The 23360-nt window shown below is 38.7% G+C and overlaps 1 protein-coding gene across 1 annotated transcript; it reads left to right on the top strand.

The window, feature by feature from the left end:
• The first annotated feature begins 7423 nt into the window (after positions 1-7423).
• On the top strand, positions 7424-22848 carry cpa6 (carboxypeptidase A6). Its single transcript, XM_069703467.1, has 11 exons — positions 7424-7775; positions 10319-10394; positions 15201-15325; positions 17177-17291; positions 17772-17873; positions 17974-18078; positions 19392-19502; positions 19869-19959; positions 21153-21355; positions 21532-21616; positions 21837-22848. Exons 1-11 carry the CDS (start codon positions 7660-7662, stop codon positions 22049-22051), a joined length of 1344 nt encoding a protein of 447 aa, XP_069559568.1. The 5' UTR covers positions 7424-7659; the 3' UTR covers positions 22052-22848.
• Positions 22849-23360: the final 512 nt, after the last annotated feature.

Below are 23360 nucleotides of genomic sequence, written 5' to 3'. Positions count from 1 at the left end.
AGGGTCAAGGAGGCAAAAATCTATCAGAATCCATCAATCAAAACTTAATAAAGAAACCGATAGAGTTGTAAAATAAAGTTTTCAGGACTGATGAAACCAAAACCTCAATCTCTATCAAAATGATGCAAGGGAAAATTGATAAAAGGGAATAGTTCGTGACTCAAAGCGTATCACCTCATCTGTCACACATGGTGGTGCATCTGTTATGGTTTGAGCATGTATGGCTGCCAGTGGATCTGGCATGCTGGCATTTATTGATGTTTTCACTGCTGGCAGAAACAACAGGATGAATGCAGAGATATACAAGAGCAATCTGTCTGCTCAGATTCAGCCAAATACATCAAAACTCATTGAATGACATTTCAGCATTCAGGAGGATAAAAATCCAACGTACACTGCCAAAACAACCCACCAACCACAGAGCTTTTCAGGTTAAAGAGGTGGAATATCGTTGACTCACCCAGTTATTTGCCTGATCCCATTATGAATGAGCTGCATCCCACTTGCTGAAGAGGAGGCAAAGAGATCCTGCATCCAATCGGTGCTGAAGTGTAAAGGCCTAAGAGCATTACCAGAAAATATATATATATATATATATATATATTTTTTTTTTTTTTTTTTTTTTTTTTTTTTTAAAGGGTCTGCTGATGTCTATAAGACTTCATCAAGACCAGACATTGACTGCAAAGGACCCTCCACAAAATATTAAATATGATGACACATGGTTGATCTGCCCAGTTACTTTTAGACCCTCAAACTTTAGCCACACTGATACCAAAGTGCAGGCAACATTAAAATATCTAAATATAGAGCTAAACAAAACAATAACAAAAATGAAACAATAATAAGTCAATCAGAATGAGTCACAGATACAGTAGATCTGCACTGCATGCGACCTTCATCATGACCACCTCTCTCAACGGTCAAGAAATTTTCAAAGAACACAAACACTTGACGTATAGTGATCTTGAAGACCACGCAATATTCTCTGTAATATACTGTAATTCATTAGAGAGGATTTCATTTGATACACACTTAACAGCCACCCTTGCCTTATGAACACTAAATAACCTTATAAATATGTTGATTTTGTTTGACATGCACCATTAATAACAACACGTACGTGCTATTCAGGTGACACATAAAATGTGGCGTTTCAATCTTGGACTTAGTTGCCTAAAATTGAAACACCAAAAAGTAAATATGTCACCCATAAAAATTTCCTGCAGCAGATCTCTTGTTCCAAATGTGTTCCATCTACAGCAAAGCACCTTTGTCTGCTATTTTTTTTTCATGTTTGATTTAAGAGATTTCTCTTAACTAAGCAAGTAGATGCTCTAACACTACAGCTCATTTTTGCCAGCAGGTGAGTTCTGTTAAGTTAGAAAAACCATACAAGCACAAATCTACAAAGATGCAATACAGTGATATTTCATTAATCAGATTGTGTTTTTAATTAGGACAGGATCACTTACTCTGGAGGTCAGCACTCTTCCCTTTTGCTCCCTGCTAACGCTGCAGTGCTGGAAATAACAGCTTCTTGAGTAGCTGGTTAAGTGTTTACATATTGAATTAGAGACCGTCACAGTCTGGGTGAAGAGGCACACAATCAGCACTACAACCAGCTTTATTTCACCTGCTTCAAAAACTTTAAAGGGAAGATTTTAAGGAAGCCTTCAATAATAATTTAGGGATTAAAATCTCAACAAGTAGGGATTCAGTTAACTCCATCCTGCAGTAAATTCATATGCTTTGTTCTATGATGTGTGTTTTTTTTTTTTTTAATGTAACCGCATATTCTGGAGTGTCGTCTGTGGAGTGTAGGGGCACACACACAAGAGAAGGAACTCAACTGATGAATGTTGCTCTAATTTATCAGCACCGAAGGGACTCTTTATTTTGTGGAGCTGTTTTATGTCTCAATTACAATTAGTGTCAGTTTTGTGAAGTGAGGTGAGATAAGGACATGGCGTTTAAACTTGAGTAAATCTTGATGTGTACTATACTCTGGTGCTCAAATGTGGTACTGCATTCGTTTGGTGTTATTTCCAGCTGATGAAGGGATGCGCTGTGATGTTTCTTTGCTGCCACCAGAGGGCTGTGTTGCTTTTCATGAAAACCATGATCCCACTGACTCAAAGTTGGATCAGGCTAATAATGGGGCTATTTATTAACAAAGGACTTTGTCAATAAATTAACTGAATGCACTTAATTTAGTTCACAGTCTAAAAAAAGCTGAGAACCCTTGGTGACATTTGCGGTAGCCCTTAATTATAGTTTTATATTCACCATTCCAGTTCAGGTAAATTTCTAGACCATTTGGCTTTATTACCCATGAATTTGGTCTGTGGTATTAACTTCTAATGTTTGTGGTTTGGTGCTGCCGGTGCCTTGCTGAGTGCTGCCAGGAAGTGCCCTGTTCATTGCAATGGAAAAGGAGTGTCAGACTGATATGAGGGCTTTTTCTTGTTATTTTCACAAAACATTCAAGTGACTTACACCACTATGGTCGTGTTAGACCTCAGGTCCATATATATGCCTTTCAGTTAATCAGTTTGGTATCCAAAACCAGCATTCACATATCTCTTGTATCTGCAGACTTGTCAATCAAATTAGCTATTGATCTTTTTATTCAGATGATTTAAAAAAAAAAAACACACACACAAAAAACAGGTTGATGTTTGTTATGCAATCAGATTTAATACTCGGCTAATACTATTATTTAATTTTAATTTTAATTATAAGCTGTCTTTGTCATTGTTCTGCCTTTTTAGTTGTTGTTTTTTTCCCGTTTTATTTTGTAAACTCGAACCCAATGTGTTTTATTTACTTCCTTTACTTCCTTCCTTTTTTTTTTCCCGCCAGTTTTTTTTAATACCCACCTGCGTTTCGTCAGCCAACCAGCCCCGATGTGCATAGTCCTTTTTCTCCTCTTCGGTTGCCAGATCGTCACATGTCTTTGTCCTTCCTTGTGAGTTCATTGCTTTCCAGTTTATCACTCGGCTGGAGTATGGCTTCAGAAGTTTCCTGGGATTTTAACCATTTGCCTGCTACCTGTCTTTTTTGTTTACGTGAAACCTGTTAAACATGAGTAACGCCTGAAATTTGCTTCAACTTCCACTTCCTGTGACGCACGTTTGGGTCTTTTTGCAGTCCCTTGTGTAATTGTCACCGTCTTAAGAAAAGCCTGGGACAATTTCAATGCCTGTACAACTAAGGCCTACTACAGGGGAGAAAAGTAAAACAATGATATTGATAAAGGAAAGTTACTCCATTACATTCAATGGCAGAGCAACAACCTTAAAAAAAAAAAAACTACATTTCTGTTTTTAAAAAGTGGCATTAACTCTCAACTTCAACTTTGTGATTCATTTGCAGGAGTTTATTTCACAATGGTGTGCAACAGGTAGTCAAGATGAGGTGTATAATAAAGTCCTGGCCTGTGGTTATCACAGAGCTACTTGTCTGCCATTGTAGAGCCATTATTCTTAAAGTTCTTTAGCTCAACTGTTTTCTGCAAAGTTTCCTAAGTGATCGATGTGAATGAAAAGCAGCAGACACGATCCTCTTTTATCGGTGTTATGACTAAAGTCCCTGCAGCTGTTAATAAAAATCCAGTAATAACTAGTACTTTGTGATTATGGCATGATAAAGTAAAATAACAAGGAGCCTCTCCTTAGTCCCATAATAAGAAATTATCCATTTCTACCATGCTCAGAGGGCATAATGTTTAATTCATGACACACAAAAAAGAAGTAGAACGTTTTACTAAAAATTCTTTCATCTCACTTTTAGCTGTAAATCCAATTTCTGAATGTTCCACATTTTCTTGACTGTTTGCAACCGTTGAAGATGTTTATTTTCAAAAAGTCTGTAGTCTGATAGGATCTACCAAAATAACTAAATCACTTCTGAGGAAAATGTTCAACTGAAGTGAAATAAATCCTATGAATTAAATGTATTCTATATTAATCTGTAGTGTCAAACACAGTTTAAGATTTGTCGCTAACTTTGCATTACGCCTTGAATAGTAAGCAATACCCCCATTAACCAAGTCTCTCCAGTTTACAGTAAATTTAAGTTACATAATGCCTTCCTTTTACTTTGTCGTCTGGCCTTTTAATTAATTTTTTTCCGGTGGGGGATTTGTTTCGGATATTAATCAAATTTCCCAGGACATAATGAATGTTCAACTATCCCTTTTTACCCACAACATTTTTCAAGGGCCAGACATACTGTGTATAAATCTGAACTTAAACTTTTAGAAAACTTGTGTTGCTTGCCAGATAAATCTGGAGGGTTGTAAAATAAAGTGGAGAAAACATGTTTCCAGTTTTATTTAAAAAATTACTGAATAATTTAACCTCGTCAGTCCTCTAAGAATAATGCAAATAATACAAAGGAGAAATCAGTGTTTGGTTGACCTACTTGGTAGACTTAGCTTTGTTTAATAGTCAGAAAAGTTGCAAACTGCTGGCATAAGCCCGATAATTCGTATTACTCTTGACAACCTCTCCGTTTTCATGCTTTATAATGTAAGCAGACTTAATAGCTCTACAAACAAGCAGCACTTTCCAGAATTCCTCTTCCACTTTAGTGACTCCTCTCCTGTTCTCTGCACACTTCTGCCAAGGCTCCCCGTAATACACTGATTTCTATTACTGTAAGCAAGCCTTTGTGCTTTGCAATCAAACAGATGGAAGTCTGTGGGCTACAGATGTCTGAGCAAAGCTTTGTCTATGATTCATCTTTGTATTTGCCCCATGATGATGGATGAGTTCTTAAGCACTCAGTGGTTGATCTGTGGACTGAGATCATTAATTAAAAGTAAGTCCTTGTCATTGAGATTATCTTCTTCTTAATTTTTCATTCTTTATGCGAGTGACACATTTTTCTGGCTGCCAAATGGCCCACTTTGTGCTGCCTCCCAGACTCTGCTCCATCTTTAACCCCTGCCAACCTCTCGCTTTCACTTCTCCTCTTGGGGTCAAATGGTCATGGATGTGCACTCACAGCTCCGCTCAGGGTCAGTTTCGGACTTTCAGATCCTGCAGAGGCCCATAGTTTGACCAGACCCCCACCAGTCATCACCACCACAACCGCTGAAAACCCTGCTGACAGACTGCATGTTTATCAAAGAGCTCTTTCACAACCCTCAGAGCAGTTTAAGACTCAGAGGAAAATGGTTATTTTCTAGCCTTGGGTGTCATTCTAAGATTGTAAAGCTCTTTTAGGCTTTAGTGCAAAAAAAAAAAAAAAGGCATGGTCCTTCACCTTCCCACAGACCACAGCCCAAAGCAGTGCCACACATCCAGGCCGGCCTTACTGAGTATCAAAAACAACACCAAACTGGTGGTGCCCTGAAGCCTACGTCTCAGTACCCAAAGTGTCACGCTTAAATGACCAGCCAATGTAACAACCTTTACGTGCCAGTGTTTTCATTCTCCCTACAAGTCCACGAACATGATATACACGGAAGGCAAAGCAAGCATTTTTATGAATATGCTTCTGTGTGCAGCTGTCGCGGTGTTCAGACACACTTCAGTTTCAGGGTTTTATGTTATTTCTGAAAATGGCTCTGTCAGCACCTCATCCCCCCCTCCCTCCCTCTCCCCCCTAACCAAGGTACATTCAGTTTAAGCTTTGATGAAATTTTCCAGTAAAGAGGAGGGTTTGTAGGACATTTTAACTATGGATACATTCACTCTCTGCATTAACTTTGATGTGCTGGTACAGCGCTCCTTACATGGAGTAAACAAGAGATTCAACACCAATCACAGATTTAGAATTTAACAGCAAAGCAAAGTGAGTATATCATTTTCAGTGCTAGACTGAATATCTGGAAGATATCTTTAGTGCACAATCAGGCTTACGGCATGATTAAAAAAAATGTATATTTTTGAGCTGTCAAAACTGCATGACATGCTGCAGGACTTCAAACAAAACACAAGGTTGAGTAGGAAGTGAAAATTCCCACATGTTATGTCCAAAGTAGATGTTTACAGTAGGTGTGCACCATTTGCTGAGAAACAGCTTGTCACCGCATGTTGTTAACAAACACACCATGTCTACAGTTGTTCACTGACATATTCTTCAGTGCCGCACCTTTTTATACTGAGTTTTCCGGACATTAATTTGGAGTGAACTTAGCCGGATACAAAGCTGGTAAATTCTTAAACGCTTTTACTACTTATTACTTGTATATTTAAAATAGTGCCGTAAATATCAATGATTTAAATCAAAGCACATAACGTATTCTCAAAGCTACCAGGGATATTAGTCTTAAGTTTGAAACATTTATTGCTATGCTGAGTTTGAGCACCAAATGTAAAATCATTATCTGGACGATATAATTTAGACCAAACTCCCTCCATTTTACATCTCGTGCACTAATGGACGTACTGCGTGTATATCTGTTTTGAGGGAAGGTGGGCTGAAGGGGAGCAGGTTGTAGTTGGGGTCTCTTATACGTTTAGTAATTGGTGTAAAACAGGTGGCGCACTGTTGACACTGGACAGAAGTATGTGAAAAATGTGCTGCTGCCATGCAATCACAAAAGGAAAAGGCTGGTGGTTGACTTAGACATTTAATCACTGTGTTGGGTGATAAGTAGAGGATCAAACGGAGGCACGGAAAGCCTAGAATAACAAGGAGAACCATCTACAGCTCCACAGAGGCATTTCTGGTGGAACTGGGCCAAGGCACTGACAGAACTGGTTGCTGGTTATGACACCGGCTTTAGGATATAGCAGATATAAGAGAACTGGAAGCAGAGGATTCAGGAGCTCAGTGGCTTTTAACATCTGAATGAACAATGCTCCTTATTGTTTTCTGGATTTTCTTCCTCTCCTCTTGGCATACAATGTCGTTTTTTTGACTGATCAAGTTCCACCTAAAGGTGTATGATGGCACTGTAGTGGGATCCTCACTGGGACATCCCATGTCAGTATTTGAGAAAAAACACACCAGATAAAGCCATTACCAGTGTGTTGACTGGTACTTTACAACAGACTGAATGGAGTGCCTCATTTATAAGAAGATGCACCAATGAACATGTGACACAGGTATGAAACCTCTTAGATGTTTTATCAAAACAAGATAAGAGCTGCGTGTCTTCTTCAAAGGATCTGAGCTGAACACTGAAGAATACGCCAGTTGTTCTGAAGTACTGTGGAGGTGAGTAACATGATACGGTTCATGTCTCTACAGAAAACTTTATGCATCACTTAAAATGTAAAGACATACGTAATCTGCCATTTTAAAAATCACATGTCGTGAGTGAGCGCACAATTCACTATTATCCCCTGAGCGCACATTGCACACCGGAGAGGGATCTAGTTACCAACTTCGCCTCCACCGGGCCACGTGACTCAGGTCCTCCTCATTTTAAAAAGAGCTGCTACCCTGCAATACACTCCAGAGCTTCAAAGAGGTGGTAAATGTTTCCCCTGTGCCAGCTGACCGAGTTTTGCACGTTTTGCACCGTCTGTGACAGAGGAAGAACTACACGAAGGTGCATCGCGACAAAATGACTTTGCCAATCTGCTGACGGTGCGCTGGACCAGACCTTAAAGTTTGCTCTCTTTTTCTTTTCTTTTTTTTTTTTAAGTTGGGTTGCATCCTGCAAAATATAGTCCGTCTTTGATCTGCTGTCAAAGGATGGCACTGAAGCATAGGAGAGCATTTAGCGCCTCCGTTTTACTGATTTGTGTGACAATCTGCAGTAACGTGCTATGTTCCGTCGGTGCCTATCTCTACAACAACCGCTACGCAGGGTGAGTAAAGACCCCCCATTCATTTCTGGGGCTACTGGGACTCCCATTCACATTGAGAGATGAGCCCGTAGGAAAAGCCCAGTATAACAAATTGTCTGCAGACTTTAGCATTGTTGACGAGAGAGAATGAACAAAGAAAATCTTTGTGCTCAACTTCTTCATCGATTTGGGAGAGATTTCCCGTTTCAGACGTCATATAAAAATTGTAGTTTATGTTTTTTTCCAGACTGCTCCTGTTGTTTGATGGGATTTGGGTAAGACTATCTGTCGTGTTTTGCTGTACAGAGTCAGACAGATTACACCATGATATGCACAGATGACACTGGGGATGCTTGCAGCAATGAACATAATAATGGTCTCGAAATTTAAACAGATGGCAGCAACTCTTTTCTTTGTTTGTGATTGATTAACAAATTGTCATAAAAGTGATTTTGGCAAAGGTCCTGGTTTACCAGTCTGTCTAAATGTTTATGAGTCTGAATGTGGGACATCCCACCACCTAGAAACTAAAAGTGGCAACACTCATTTTGTCCTTTGATGTGAAATTTTGGGAGCAATTGGGACAAATAGACATTTCCCCTGGGCCCCTACTTGGACATATATAATAGTTAAGAAGGCACGGCCGTAGCATGTAAAGATATTTATGGTCCGTTTCAAAAGAGCTTTTGATGTAGGAGCAGAGGGAGACCATCTCTGCTGGAAACCCCCTGATCCTCCCTCTTAAAAACATGTATTTTGGGTTTATTCCAAAAATTACACTTCTCACACCTTCTCTGGTTTGAAAGTCCCAATATGCCCGGTGTGTGCGTGTATGTGTGCACAATAATGTCATATAATTAATTATTAGAGCTTATTAATGTTATTAAACATCAAGGTACTGAAAATTGAAAAGCTGAGTGAACTTTATTAAAGTGTCAAAACACTACTGACAGTCAGCTTCTTGGTTTAAAAACAAATTGCTTCCATCCCAGAGAGGGTACTGGTGTGTGAATCAACAGACTGACAACTTAAAGACAGTTTTATCTTGGAAAAGCTCTGCAGCTGGCAGATGCGAAGCGAAATGCCTCTTTCCGGCCAACACGGTAACAAAACAAAAAAAATCACTAATAGATGAAGAAATGGTTCAATTTGGACAGTAGGGCTGTGCTTACTGGTGTAAACAAAACTGCAAGTCTTACTTACTTAAATCAGTGAATCTTGATTGAAATTAGGGGAACATATTTTTCTGATGTTTCAGAGAGAATATTTGACTGCAATTTCGTAAGTTTAAGATCTGTCAAAATTCCCGGATTGGCTTTTAACTCCAAAAACTACTCACTCTATCTTCTATCATTGTTGTTGCTATGGAAACGGGCTGTATTTTAGCAACAGCGTTGCTGTCACTGAAAGGGGGTGGCCACTTATGTGGGACACCCGGGCTCTTTTGTTCCTCAAACCTCAGAATGGCCTGCTGCCACCTTTGTTTAGAGGGGGCCCAACTTCCTGTGACACACTGTAAAAAAAAAAAAAAAAAAAAATTTGAAAGAAGCCAAACAAGAGAGGGGAAGATGTTCAAGGAGAAAGTGGACATGTACAAAACCTGGCAGACAGACGGGTAATTGGACAAACAAATACAGATGAGAAAATGTAGGATAATGAATTATTGCCAGTAGGATCTAATTTCAATCCCAGAAACTGTGATCTGCGTAGTAAAAGCAAACATAAGATTCAGGATGAGAATAAAGAGGGCCATTGTTTTGTTGCAAGAAATGCTGTCAAGCCTCTGCTTACAGTTTTTATTTCAATTATCTGGGCAGATCAGCATGTGAAGAATCTTATTTACTGTAACTTCTGTGTGCTCTAACAAAGTCATTCACTTTTATCTGCAGTTGACTCAAATTGAAGTTATGTGAATAGCCCTTAAAATCCACAAAAGCACCGCAGATTTTTCATTGAATACATACATTTTTGGCAAGATAAAACTTCCCATTAACCATCTACCTGTTGTTTTATCTAATCAAACACATTGTGGCATGTCCTGCCTTACACATAGTGTCTCTCATACTTTTTATTTGATAAACTTCACAGATTCACACAATGGAAACATAACTGAGTAAAAGTTTAGTATTAGACTTAACAGTATGTCCATATTTACAGGATGCACTGATTTGCAGTATTAAAATGTGATACAGCTGCTACTACTGTATAAACCAAATACTTGACCCAAGTGCTACCTGCAGAGCTGGAAACGATGACATATAATCCTGTAATGATGTCACACACAGATTGTTTGACTGGGGCTCAACCCTTTCATCTATAGGACTCTGAAAAGGGAACCACCGATTTCATCATCTAACAGCTGCTATTATAGGTGTCATCTTCAATTGGCACAAAAGGAAGGTTTATTACTTGACTCTGTGACCCAGATGTTTTTGAAATGATGAGCACTTAGCAAAAATGTATCACAGGCCTGTTATCGTGAACTTTGATTCTGTAAAAAACCTCCAGGGTGTTTTGAATCCAGTTGTAACCTGACACTCAGAAAAGCTCTGTTGTTTTTGCAGCGATCAAGTCTTCAGGATAACTCCGAGTAATGAGGAGGAAGTCGCAGCCCTCAAGAAAATTCTGGGACATATTAAGGTTGGCACTTATTTTTTCTTATATTTCCTTACACGTCACATGTATTATGAGGTATCTTGTATTTTATGTGTTCCAAATCAGAAATGCCTTCATTCCACATTGCTCTCTCAATTTTGAATTCAAAACATGTACAAACTGTACTGACTTGTTCTATATTAAACTGTACTGAAAGTCCAATAGCTGTTGTTATTCAGCTCACACTAACTTATTGTCCCAGTTGTCTTTTTTTGACACCTGAACAGCAGTGACAGAGTGAGGCCCAGTGCTGGTGGGCGGTGATGTGACCGTGTTCAGGGGACAGTGATAGGCAAAACAGAGAGACAACAAGCAGCTGAGTGTGGTCATCTGTCACAGTCAGGACATATTCCCTGTCTGAGAGACTGAGATACCATTAGTATGACATGCAGCAATCATTTGAATGAGAACCCCCTTGAGAAAAATGAGGGAAAATACAAATACTTTTTTCATTATGGGGCTGAGTGCTTGGATGTCTAGTAATATACAAACTATATGAACATGTGTTTCTAAATACCAAGATTAGGGGGAAACCCTAGAGGACACGAAGGCCTCGCCTCTTTTCTCAAACTCATTTGGAAGTAATTACCCATCAGCGTCAGGAGCAGCCGTGACCTTCTGTGCTCATTGTTTTAGTTTGCTAATACACAGCAGGAATTTTAGTTGGGCATAAATGCATTATATAATTGTGGAACTGTCCTCAACTAAAGAAATTCTCATTCAACAAATAGCCAAAAAGCTTTTTTGATTAATTGGATGGTTTTACTGAAAAATAATTTTTTCCAGAATTTGTATCCCTCTGCAGATGAATTCTGCATTTAGTTAACTGAGCTTATGAAAGATCCAAAGATTTATTTTGTATTTACAGAGATAATTTTGCAGTGATAACTAACAAAATGAAAATGCTGATTTTGTAAAATACTCTTTGCTGACCAGCGAACAACTATGATGATTTTTTTTCACAGTTGTTAAACTATTCCTTTAATATCATGGGTGTAAACTGCACCTGTTTATCATGGGCAGGGGTTCACTGTCTATTTAATATTTTATTAGCATTTTGCAGCTTATTTTATGTGCCTGTAATTACCTAATTATTTCCTTAAATGTTCTCTATGAGCTATACACTGATGGTGATTATAGGGAAAGTAGAGACCCACCTCTGAGATAATTAATTTAGTGAGAGTTTAGTCAGTTGTGTTGCATTAATATGTTTCCTTGAAAATATTGTTGGGTTTCAATAAAGCTTGCAGAATTTTTTTTTTAATTAACAGGTAATTGATTAAATAAAACATTAAATGTAATTAATACATTTAAATGATGTTTAGGGGACTTTGACCTAAGTATCTCTAAAATCGCATCTACAGGCAGTGTGGTCAGTTTTGGCTTACGCCATTTATGAAAAACATCTGCATGGCTTTTAGTCGTCCGGGCACACCAGACCAGCACAGCTTTAAGCAGGGAAAGGACAGAAAAGGGCAAAAGAGGACTCTGTCAATGTTTATGATTTGCGTTGAGGGATATCAGGAGAGCCAGGCCTGTGATCAGGACTTGGCCTGGGTTTTATGTATGGAAAGATAGTGGACATGGTGCTGCGAGGCCAACCAAGGCTGCGGCAGCTACTGTTTGGACAGCTGTGGACATGTGTTTTCAGTAGGTTAGTCACACTGCCATGCCTCCAGAGTCAAAGTTTTCAGTTTGGCATGCGGTCAAATAGTATCTACTGTACACTACACATGTGAATCAAGAATCAGACCTGTTATCAACTAAATAACAGATTTGTTCAAGTTATAATCTTGATTTTTTTTTTTTTTTTTTTTATATATCAGATTTTGTTTGGCTAGTCTTTGGTTTTACAAAGACCTGGTGGTGGGGAGGTCATTCTCGTAAAAAGTGACAAATGTAAACATTTCCCAATAAAGTGTGGTTTCTGAAAACTGTAAATAGGGACAGGTTTAAAGTAAATTTGTTTGTCTGAGTTTACTGAGTAGAGCAAATATCTCTCGAAACCGATCAATTGTGAGGATTTTTCTACATGTTGAATTCTCACAACAAGTTAATAACTACTTTTATGCTGTATTTCCACTTCAGTCTTTGGAAACTCTTACGAATGATGATTATCACAACCTATCTGCTTTTACATTATCTGCTCAGTTTTTATCATAGTTCCCGCTTTTACCCTTGAACCTCATTTCAAATTTAGTTGGAAAAACTTGACAGTGTTTACTGTTAAACAGTGCTGCAAGGAAATTAATATTTTCACTATCAATCTCCAAAGTGTTTTATTTATTACTGTTTAATACTGTAAAATGTCAGGGAAAAAAAAATATAAAAATGTCTAGAACAAGTTCCTAAAGCTGAAGGTGATGCCACCAGACTGCTTGTTTTCTATGACCAAAAGTTCAAACACAAAGACATTTAGTTTTTTCCTATATGACACAAATAATTTATTAAATTACTGATAATTTTCCATGACAAACAACTAATAGATTAATCAGCTAATAGTTCCAGCTGTAATAACGGAGCTCTAAACTGATACCAATCTGAAATTAATGGAAACATCCGGGGGCTTAATGGCGTCACAGAATTAGTGATGGTCTCTTTCTGGACTTATATTAGTTTTGTTTAAGTAATACCAGGGCTTAAGTCCTTGAAACAGATTTACTATTATCCAAATTATCATATGTCTATTTGAACAGCATGAGACACAGACAAAGTTCCAAGTACTGTTTAAACTGAGTAATACAGTTGTTTAGGAATAAAAGTTGAATTTGATTTTCTCTTTAAACAGTTCATCCTCACTTTTTTTCAGAAAAACAATTCTACAGAGGTTTTTGCTGATGGATTTGATTCAGTTTGGACTCAGAAAACAGATATACGGCATTAAAAAAATGCTACATATCTTGTTAAACTACTAAAGGAATGTTGTTGTTTTTTAAATAATTGAATCTACTTTAACTGACTTGTTTTCATTTATTTAACATACAAAGACTGAAACACAGCATCACCTCATCTGTCCTAAGAAAAAACAGCTCTCTTTATTGAACTATAACTTTTCCTTTCTTATTGTGCCCATGCCACTCAACCAAAACCAACACAAATTCAGTTTATAGCTACCCTGCATACACTCGCATATAAACAATCACGTAATAAAAGATGTATAAAGCAGACAAAGAATGCATCTTTTGGGCTCATAAATAAGGCCATAAAATGTTAATGTGGGGAGTCATATTATCTGACCAGGGATATTTAAGTGGCTTTTAGGCATGTGTGTTTTGGATTTGTTTTGCTAACAGAAGAGCACTGCAGAAACATTTGGGTTCTGAACCATTTGGAAACGCCTTGAAAGTGCCGCATCAGAAAGGGGATTATACTCGAGGGTACCAAACATTCCAGCGGCGGGTTTTTGACCCCTTTGGCTCTAAACAAAATTCAATTAATCTGGTATGCATTCTGTAAACCATTAAACCAATTGACACATTAACAAGCATGTGTGCCAGCCTGCATGTTTTTGCCCCCATGCAAGAAATGAAAGCCAGATGAGTACGTTCATACATGTCTGCAAAAACAGAAGCAGTAAACTTCTAATAGTCCCCTTGCAGTGACTACTGTGTGTATCAATCGTAGCTCAGTCTCATCCCGTTTGCTTAAAAACACTTTCTTCTTCTCTTCTCCTTTCTTTGGTTACCCTCCTCTGTTATTTTGTGAGAGTTACCACATGGTGTGTGTGTGTGTTTATTTGGTTGGCAACCGTGTTTAGCTCGTGGGCTAAAGCGAACAGCCCCAACTATCGTGGCCCGATAACAAGCACTGAAAGACAGGATATTTGTTGCTAATACAAGGTCACACTGTAGAGAACAAAGCCGAGGGAGAGACATTTACCCCGGGTTGTTAATGGCACCCATCAGTGTGTGTTTTGCCCCATTAACACCGTAGGGTCGTTAGCATTCCCCAAATTCACTTCATCACTTGAAGGTAGGAGAGTGGAGGAATGTTAAACTCTTTCGGTCTTATCTAAACCTTTCAGTCATCATCACCAAATGTTTGATGCTGTTTCAAACACCCTGTAGATATAATAATAAGGACTTTCTTTGAGGGAATTCCTTGACATTGTGCCATTATAACAATCAGTGTTTCCACTATCTGTTCAATGTATTTGATCACAAAGGGCCAAAAAAAAATCACATAAAATGTATTTCTTTGCAGTGCAGTTTACAATTTTTACATCTTTAGAAAAAGAAAGCACTGTTATTGGATCGGTTCTTAGTTTTGGCCTGATTTAAGATGTCAGAATTAGTGTTGAGAGTTTAAGTTGGATTTGTACATTCCTTGTAAATCCATGGGGCGAGGCAGTAATTATACATCTGAAGAATAGTATGTAGTTTGTTCATCAGGTCACGCCAATCAAAACCATCCCAACATCTAACAACATACCAGACAATATCAATTTGTTTGCTTTCAGAGATTTGGTAGCGGTAACTATCCATGTAATATTTGTGTCTATTGTGAAAAAAGCTACAAATCAAGAAGCATATTATTATATATTGTGGATCAATATTGAATTGACTTGACTTGATTTTTGCATGCATGTAATGAGGTATTTTTTTCATTTATATATCATTTTGTTTAGCCAAAAGCAGACATTTTGTCAGATTATTTTTGACCGTGAACAATTTCACAAGTGATATTATATTATGATATTGATCTTGTCACTCGTTCCTTTCATTGTAAAGTCCTGCTGAGCGTTTACGCCACTGTAACTCCTGATCTAACATGTTCATTGTGCTGCTTTAGGTGGATTTCTGGCAGCCCAACAGCATTTCTCTAATCCACCAAAATGCCACAGTGGATGTTCATGTGAAACGTAATGACACACAGGGTCTACATGCACACTTAAAGCAGGAAGGTATCGATTATCGGTAAGTAACAAAACATACCACAGCACACATGCCTGCTCACGCATACTCTCGTGCATTGAGCCGTCTTACCAGAATTTCTACACCCTGACACACATCTGTTATCCAAGGATCGTTGCAATTACCCAGCATTCCCCACACAGAATATGTGATTTACACATGCAGAGTTGGACATAGTTTGCATGCAAAAGCCCACATACTTCCTCAAAGCTAGGACACACACAAACACACACACAGCACATCAGAGCTTCTCTTCCAATCTGCTCCAAAAAGCAACGCTTTCATGTCTTTGCATCATCTCTCATCAAAATTAACGTTGAAATGATGGAGTTTTATCAAAGCAGCCGCAGTCACAGATAGATCTCATTGTCATCTCAGTCCTAAGGGAGGAATTGTAGTTCTGAGGATGAGAGTTTTATGACTGACTGAGGATTTTTCAAAAACCATTTACAGTGCAGGGGACATATTTGTTGAGGTTTTGAGGAAGTGAGGCAACAAAAGTATTGTTTTATTTATATGGAAGTAATCCATCATTTTTGTGTTATTGGTGTAGTTATGGACAGACATACATATAAAAGGATCCTATGAAGAAGTGTAATTTAGAAAGGCTGCTATGAAAAAAGATCACATCATCTGCTTTAGTTTGAGGGGAAGAAGCATCTGGTCTGATCGGACATAAGAGGGGTCTTCAAACAGATAATGATGGTCTCACCTGATTTTCAACACATTTAATTATTCATAGACTGCAGTTGCATAACTTATCAACTTCTAATTTTCATTTGTGCTGTCGAACATGTTGAGTGCTGATGTGGAAAACTGGTTTGGATGTTTGAAGACGAGAGCTGAGAGCAGCTGTACAAGTTGATACCATCGCAGTCAACAGGGACCTACTCTAACAAATTATTTAACAAATGAACTGTAAATTTCTTGTTGTCATATCAAATTAGAGCTGTGAAACAAGTGTACAGAGACACAAACATGTCACCTCTGCAGGTAAGTGTCAAACTAAGTCAACAAAGTGAGTGCTTTGTTTACACACTGAAATCCATTGTGACAACAATAGACATTTGAGTTTCACTGATAGCTATTAAATATTTTATCAGTTCTTTATAGATGAGAAAAAGGCTTCCACTTACATTGCCAGGTTGCAAATCCCTACAGGCACTCGAGCTTCATACTTAAGTCGCACGATGAGCCAAATCTATTTTCCAAATGAAGACTGAAATGCTGTGGAAAGATTATAAAGCTAGTAAGTTGATCTTTGAGCTTATACTAATAGTTGCATAGCCTTTTGGTCAGTCAGTAACTTTACTAATATGTTGAAATACTAATGGCAAGAATGTGACAGTGGTCGGTTGTCATGTGAATTGGAATCAGACTCGCTTTATTTGCCAAATGTACATTGTTCAAAAGAATTTGATTTAGTGATCCAGCGCAGTGAGACAAGAAAATGGCAGAGAGCACACTAAGATTAAGTAAATGTGGCCTAAAAGAAGAGACATAATATAATGAATAATAAATAAATTGGCATTGATAAGATGGCATGCTTTAATAAGGAGAGGGAGAAAAACAGGAGTCTGGTCTTTATGGTCCAGAAGTTTGAGCCAGATGGAAGTTTTCCAATGAGTGATGAATCCAACACTAACCTACAGTCCTGCTTCTTCGCCTGTGAGCTGGCTTTTCACATGATGCCTTCCGGTCTGTGTTTGGTATGAGCATAGGATGTGGAGTACTAGACAGTGACGGAAGAGATCAGGACAGTCGATGTTGTCTCTGTTGAACTAGGTGGGAACTTTAGCGGAGACATTTAATGACGACGATGTTTGTCTGTCTCCCTCTGTCTCTTTCCAACAGGGTGTTTATCTCCAATCTGCAGAAGGAAATTGAAAAGCAGACGGGATATCGCTCCTCTCGCAAACGGAGGTCAGAGTCTCAGTATGACTACGAGGTTTACCACTCTCTGGAAGAGGTAGATGTGAAGCCCACCATTTAACCAACTATCTCTCATGCTCCTCTGCCCTCTGATGTAATGCACAAACAAAGTAAACAAACATCCTCTCTACCACAGCCTCGTGGTCTCTCACACAAGAGACACGCTCTCTACTTCAGACACTTCACAGCTTTAGAGTGTTTATTTTACCCGGTCGATCAGGCTCCTGGTTCATGAATCTGTCAGAGCCTAAGAAACAGCATGAATTCCCCAAACAGATCCGGAGAGAGCCTACACAAATCTTTAGTCCTCTGAGTTTTGATCCTCTCCTTCACTGTGCAACACACACTTAGAAACGCATGCATCCCTGTGTGCCTGCAGAGACACATTATGCAGGCAAGAACACAACCCCACACACGCAGAGTTACAGATTGATGCACAATAACCTCACAGAAACATTATATTTGATGACATTTTTTTAAGGGCCTGTACTCGCCTGTGTTATTTTCTGTTCCTAAGATCCAGAGCTGGATGTTTGAGATGAACAGAACCCACCCTGACCTGGTCAACATGTTCTCGATTGGGAAGTCATATGAAGGAAGACCGCTTTATGTGCTTCAGGTAGGAGAGATGGCATGAAGCACAGACATCAATTACTCACAGGTGCATGCACAAGTGTTCTTGTCCTACTCTAAATTTGACAGTGCTTGTGTCCTGTCAGCTAGGAAAGAGAAGTCGTCCTCAGAAGAAAGTTGTGTGGATCGACTGTGGTGTTCACGCCAGGGAGTGGATCGGACCTGCCTTCTGCCAGTGGTTTGTCAAAGAGGTAGTGCAGTTTCAGATTTAAATATTAAAACACTGTTTGAACTTCTTGCACGCTTTTGCACCAATGTACGTGTAAAAAGTGTCTTAACACGAACATATGGTATCTTACTGATAGCCTGAATGATGGTCGCAGCAAGCACTCTCTGACATATGGAGTTGTCAACAAACACCAACATCTGTTCACTTTTCACGCCCAGTTATGCAAACACTTAAGAACATCCTTTATAGTTAAGATGTTGGAAGTAACGCAGACATTTAGACAAGTTCCAACACACCCTTAAAGTTTTAGTTAGTACCGTCTGAAGTGAGGATGGGCCAGACATGAACAGCAAGAGCATTTAATGGCTTGTTTTATACTACTTAGTAGATGCCAGATGAGTGGGATCTGCAACACAGTGCAACACAATCAGTGCCAAAAAGTCAAGAAAATGAAAGGAAAGTCTATCTGTAAATTTAGAGCACTGAGCCATTTTTAAAGAACTCTCCCTGCGCGATACAGTCACCTTTCAGGTGCGTTCAAAATGCACAGTAAATGCTCAGAAATGTTTTAAAATCTAATAAGGAACTGAATTGTTGTTGAGGAGAAAATAACTGCTTCAACATGTGCCGCTAAAAAGTAGCACATGTACATTTTAAGGCTTTCCAAGGTTTACTGGACCATAGCATTTACAAAACAATGATTTGTTGTGCCCCGCAGTTGTTCTGTTTGCAGACACTTCTTTAATGAACATCTTAGCGATGGCTCAGTTCTAACTTCTAGAGACAGAAGCTAAAATACATGACTTGGGCCATTACATGGGCTGAGCCAGCAGGGGACTCTTTAAAGTCGGACTCAGAATTAAATGAAGGACAAAGTGAAAAGGCAAATGGCAGTAGGAGATCTTACACAGACTGATATCAAGATAAATAAAGGAGGAAATCATTTAACTTCTAGCAACATTAAAAGAAATGTTTAAACACATGAACTGAAATCTAAATTTGCTGTGATGTAGTAACTGCGGGAGGCCACTGGAGGTCAGGGTGCCATCTTTGTTTAAGGCTTAAGTTTTTTAACCTTGCCCTCGGTCTGTTAAAGAGCAGGTGTAAGCAGTATTAACCCAGTGCCCAGACCTACAAACCTCATGTGTAGTCAGAGTATTAACCTACTGTAGATGTGTGTGAGATAAAGAGTCTGTAGGAGACGGCATTATGATTAGGACATAGCATAGCAGTAACATGCAACTATAATATCTAACCACAATCTGGATTTGTCTCATTAGTTAAGATGAAGTTTAGTGTGCTTTATAACTATACAGTGCTCTATTATAATTACAGGCTATCAACTCATACCAGTATGACTCTGTGATGACACGACTACTCAACCAGCTCAACTTCTACGTCATGCCTGTTTTCAATGTGGATGGATATCGTTTCAGCTGGACCACGGTACTGCAGGTCTACATACTGATTTTGTGAAGGGGAAAGTACTTTTCTACGTTATTTTAAATACGGCAGAATTCAAGCCCCAGAATAAAAACTAGTAAAAAATATATTTTACCCACAGCTTTTGAAATGTTTTCAAAGCATTAAATAGATTTTCTTTTGTCACTATGCAGCCTTTAGCTCTTCATAAGTATCTATTTATATTTCTGGGATAATGCATGTAAAAAAATAACCCTGAGATACTGTCTCCGTAACTACTACTCAGAGCTGAATGAGTGACAGATGGATTATTTTGGTGATGGCAGTTAATTCGATGACTTTGACAGTCAGTGGATATACAAAGACAGCAGCTTTATTTTTTTTCTGCAGGATCGGTTCTGGAGGAAGACACGGTCCAAAAATCACAAGTTCCACTGCAGAGGAGTGGACGCTAACAGAAACTGGAAAGTGAAATGGTGTGGTGAGTTTAATAAACGCAGGACTTCAGCTGAAATCCAGTGAATCTCTCACGCAGTACGTGGCAATGACACACCGCAACTTGGCAAAGTGTCTCTTGTAGTCCCTTGATGTTGTGCTCTGTTCTGTCTATTAATGAGTGCCAGCTGTGGATGATGTGTGTAGTGACAGTAATATGTGTTTGATGTCTTTTAGCAACTGGTGGGTGTTTGGTTGGGGGTTCTGTTGAATCATCAACAGTCCAGGGGGGCTCTGAGAACACAGCAAATATTTTTGTGGGACAGACAAACATACAGAGATGTAATGTTAGATGAGAACCAGAGACAGACTCAAGTCTCCTCAAGGGCACGTTGGCTCTCAATTTAACATCCCTGTTTATGATGAAGAACTTTCTTCAAAGGAACCCATTATTGGTGAGAAAACATACCAAAATGTCCTTGGCAGTACACACAGCACTTTTACAGTAGTTGTTATGAATGTAAAAACACAGCGCTAGGTTAATCAGTGCTGCATAAAACAGTACAGAACAAGCTCAGAGATAACAGTAAGCTTGACAGAAATCCATGCTAATGATTTCACAATATTGACCACCAACTCGCTTCCACAATTTATAAATATATAACTCAACTGCTCACTAATTAAACCTTATTTGTTTGCTTTGAAAAAGTGAACCACCTTAATACAAGTCTTTTTTTATTTGACCTTATTTCAGATAATGCTTTTACAAAATCCCTGTGGGAGCAAAGAACATATGTTTAAAACAATACAAGTCATATTACAAACACACACACACTTTTTACCACATGCTCAAAAAGAAGGTTTTAATTTACTTGACCACAATAGTTAATTACATGTTAAGATATTTTTCAATGTACGTTTGAGCTCTTTAAAAGTCACTGTTTAGCTTCTGTTATCATTGACCTTCTAGTATGTCTATGGTGACATCAACCTGTGTTTTCCACTGTAAAAGGGCTTCCCATCATTTTACACTTCCTGCTTGGTCACTGTTACTGGATTGGGTCCAGGATATATAGAATCCACATCACAGTGCCTTTACCTCTCTCACATTTACTCTTAAAGGTCTGATAGAAACATGAGCAAGAAAATTGGATTTGCACATCTTAATGTGTTGCTTAATGCATCCTGGTGTGATCAGATGATAAGAGTGCAGCCTCTTCTCCCTCTTTCCTTCCCCAGATGAGGGTGCCTCGTCTCATCCCTGTGACGACACTTACTGCGGTCCCTTCCCTGAATCTGAACCGGAAGTCAAGGCCGTCGCCAAGTTCCTGCGCAAGCACAAGAAGCGCATGAAAGCATACATATCCATCCACGCCTACGCACAAATGCTGCTTTATCCATATTCCTACAAGTACGCCACAATCCCCAACTTCAACTGTGTGGTAAGACATCAGTGGCTTAATAATCAACAAGTTGTTTTTAGTTCATCTGTGGGAGCTACTTTATTTTGAAATTTCATGTTTAAGTTATTTAACCCAACAAAGCTGATATTAAATCCTATTGAGAGTGAGTATACACTATATCACAGATGAGCTGGCCTTGTGCCTTCACTCTGCAGGAGTCTGCAGCTCACAATGCAGTGACAGCCTTGTACTCCGCCTATGGAGTGAGGTACAGATATGGACCTGCCTCCACGACTCTGTGTGAGTACCATCACTCCTTTTTATTGAAGCTTACTCATAATACAAGATCAACTTAGTTTTGTGAATGTTGCTGTTGAGAGAAGCATCGTCTGAATGCAGACATGTGGATCTCCATCAGGAATGAAACACCCTGACTAAAATCAAAGCTGCTTATTGTCAGGTGTTATTGTTGTCATTGTTTTTTTTTTTCCATCCTCATTGTTCTTTCACTTTCTCACAGATGTTAGCTCTGGCAGCTCCATCGACTGGGCTTACAGGAACGGGATCCCCTACGCATTTGCATTTGAGTTGAGAGACACAGGATACTTTGGCTTCCTCCTGCCAGAATCGCAAATCAACCCGACCTGCACTGAGACTATGAGAGCAGTGAAAGCCATCGCGTCGGGTCTGCTGAAGAAGTGTGAAACAGACAGGAACAGATTTCCATATATATGACTGCAGCCTGAGAGACACTGCATCTGAGCACCTCGTATTCCTTTGAGATTTCATATTCCTCCCAGATGTTATCAGTTGACGAGCTGAAAAGAACCATCAGAGTGGGAATTTGTTTTCTTGTTTTTTGAGGTTGTTCAGCTGCAGTTGTTCAGTTGTCCATTTTAACTGAGGGTGGTGGGTTTCTTGTGCCAAAAATATGCATCCTATGAGCAACTAGCCTGTTTACATGGAGTAAGATTACATGCAGTGTCAGAGAGCATCCAGATCATTGGGCCTTTATGTGTCCTGTTCAAATCTAGTGTCCTGAGGAGTGTTTGTGCTCTCTACTTACAATCATATTTTTAACAGTGAATGGTGGTCATGTGAGCACCTGTCATGACACAGCAGCACTTTTTTTTTTAATACAAAGCTAATGTGTTATATTAATGACTGTTTTTAATGAATATAACCATATTGTTAGCCCTATTTTTATCCTGGTTGCAATTTTATTTTGAAATTAATCTCACCAAGTGCCAGTATAGAGCTTAAATGTTAGTGTAGTGATGCCTTTATTACTGCAAACTTGTTGGTGTACATAATAATGTATCACCAGACAATTTAAATTGATTTTCTTTTCTCTTTAATTTAGTGCAGACTGAAATTTGGAAAGAATGACCTGTCATCTCGGTAGCTTACTATGTCATTACTCAGGTATGGATAAATGACAGTGTCAGAAATGTTTACTTGGAACAGGTTATGTGCTTAATATGAGATTTTAATAAATGTATAATGTCTGACTTGAATAAATGTTGTTTTATAACACAGTACAATTTTTGTCATCTCTACTAGTCGAATTTGTACATTGTGCTTTTACTATTTTCTAATTTATACAATTATTCTGGTCTCTTGCTACAGTTGACATCATTGCAAATCATTTATTTACAGTTTGCTTACAGAAATCCAAAACTCTCTCATTTGTAGCTCTGATTTCTGTTCTGTAAATGTTTTCCACACATTTTCCTAGCCATGTTTGATTATGAATATAATTTTAGTCAGGGGACATTTATGATGAATAACTCACTGACCTGTTTTATTCAATTGATAATTTTAATGATAGGTTTGCCTCTTTCGATCCTCCTCCTCTCTGTACAGTATTCTCTCTTCATTGCCAGACTGCAGATTCTGCAACTCTGCTCTTATTTATGGATTCAGAAACAGTGGAACTGACACGCATGGCAGTTCAAAGTAAAAGTGAACTGTGCCGCCCACAACTACCAAATCTGTGTTGTCAAATTGCCAGATTCCCTGGCTGTATTTGCTGTTGGACTCA

Source organism: Brachyistius frenatus, unplaced genomic scaffold, assembly GCF_029030835.1.
Source record: "Brachyistius frenatus isolate BFR_SWC_R1_liver_20210118 unplaced genomic scaffold, ASM2903083v1 Contig_47, whole genome shotgun sequence".
NCBI classification, from domain to species: Eukaryota; Metazoa; Chordata; class Actinopteri; family Embiotocidae; genus Brachyistius; species Brachyistius frenatus.
This window is presented reverse-complemented; position numbering and strand designations above follow the sequence as displayed.

Bases quoted from the DNA above. Each gene is read 5' to 3' on its own strand.
- cpa6 (XM_069703467.1), top strand. From the start codon at position 7,660: ATGGCACTGAAGCATAGGAGAGCATTTAGCGCCTCCGTTTTACTGATT. The intron at 15,326-17,176 runs GTAAGTAACAAA...TCTTTCCAACAG, and splicing joins CAGGAAGGTATCGATTATCG to GGTGTTTATCTCCAATCTGC. The intron at 19,960-21,152 runs GTGAGTTTAATA...TTCCTTCCCCAG, and splicing joins CTGGAAAGTGAAATGGTGTG to ATGAGGGTGCCTCGTCTCAT.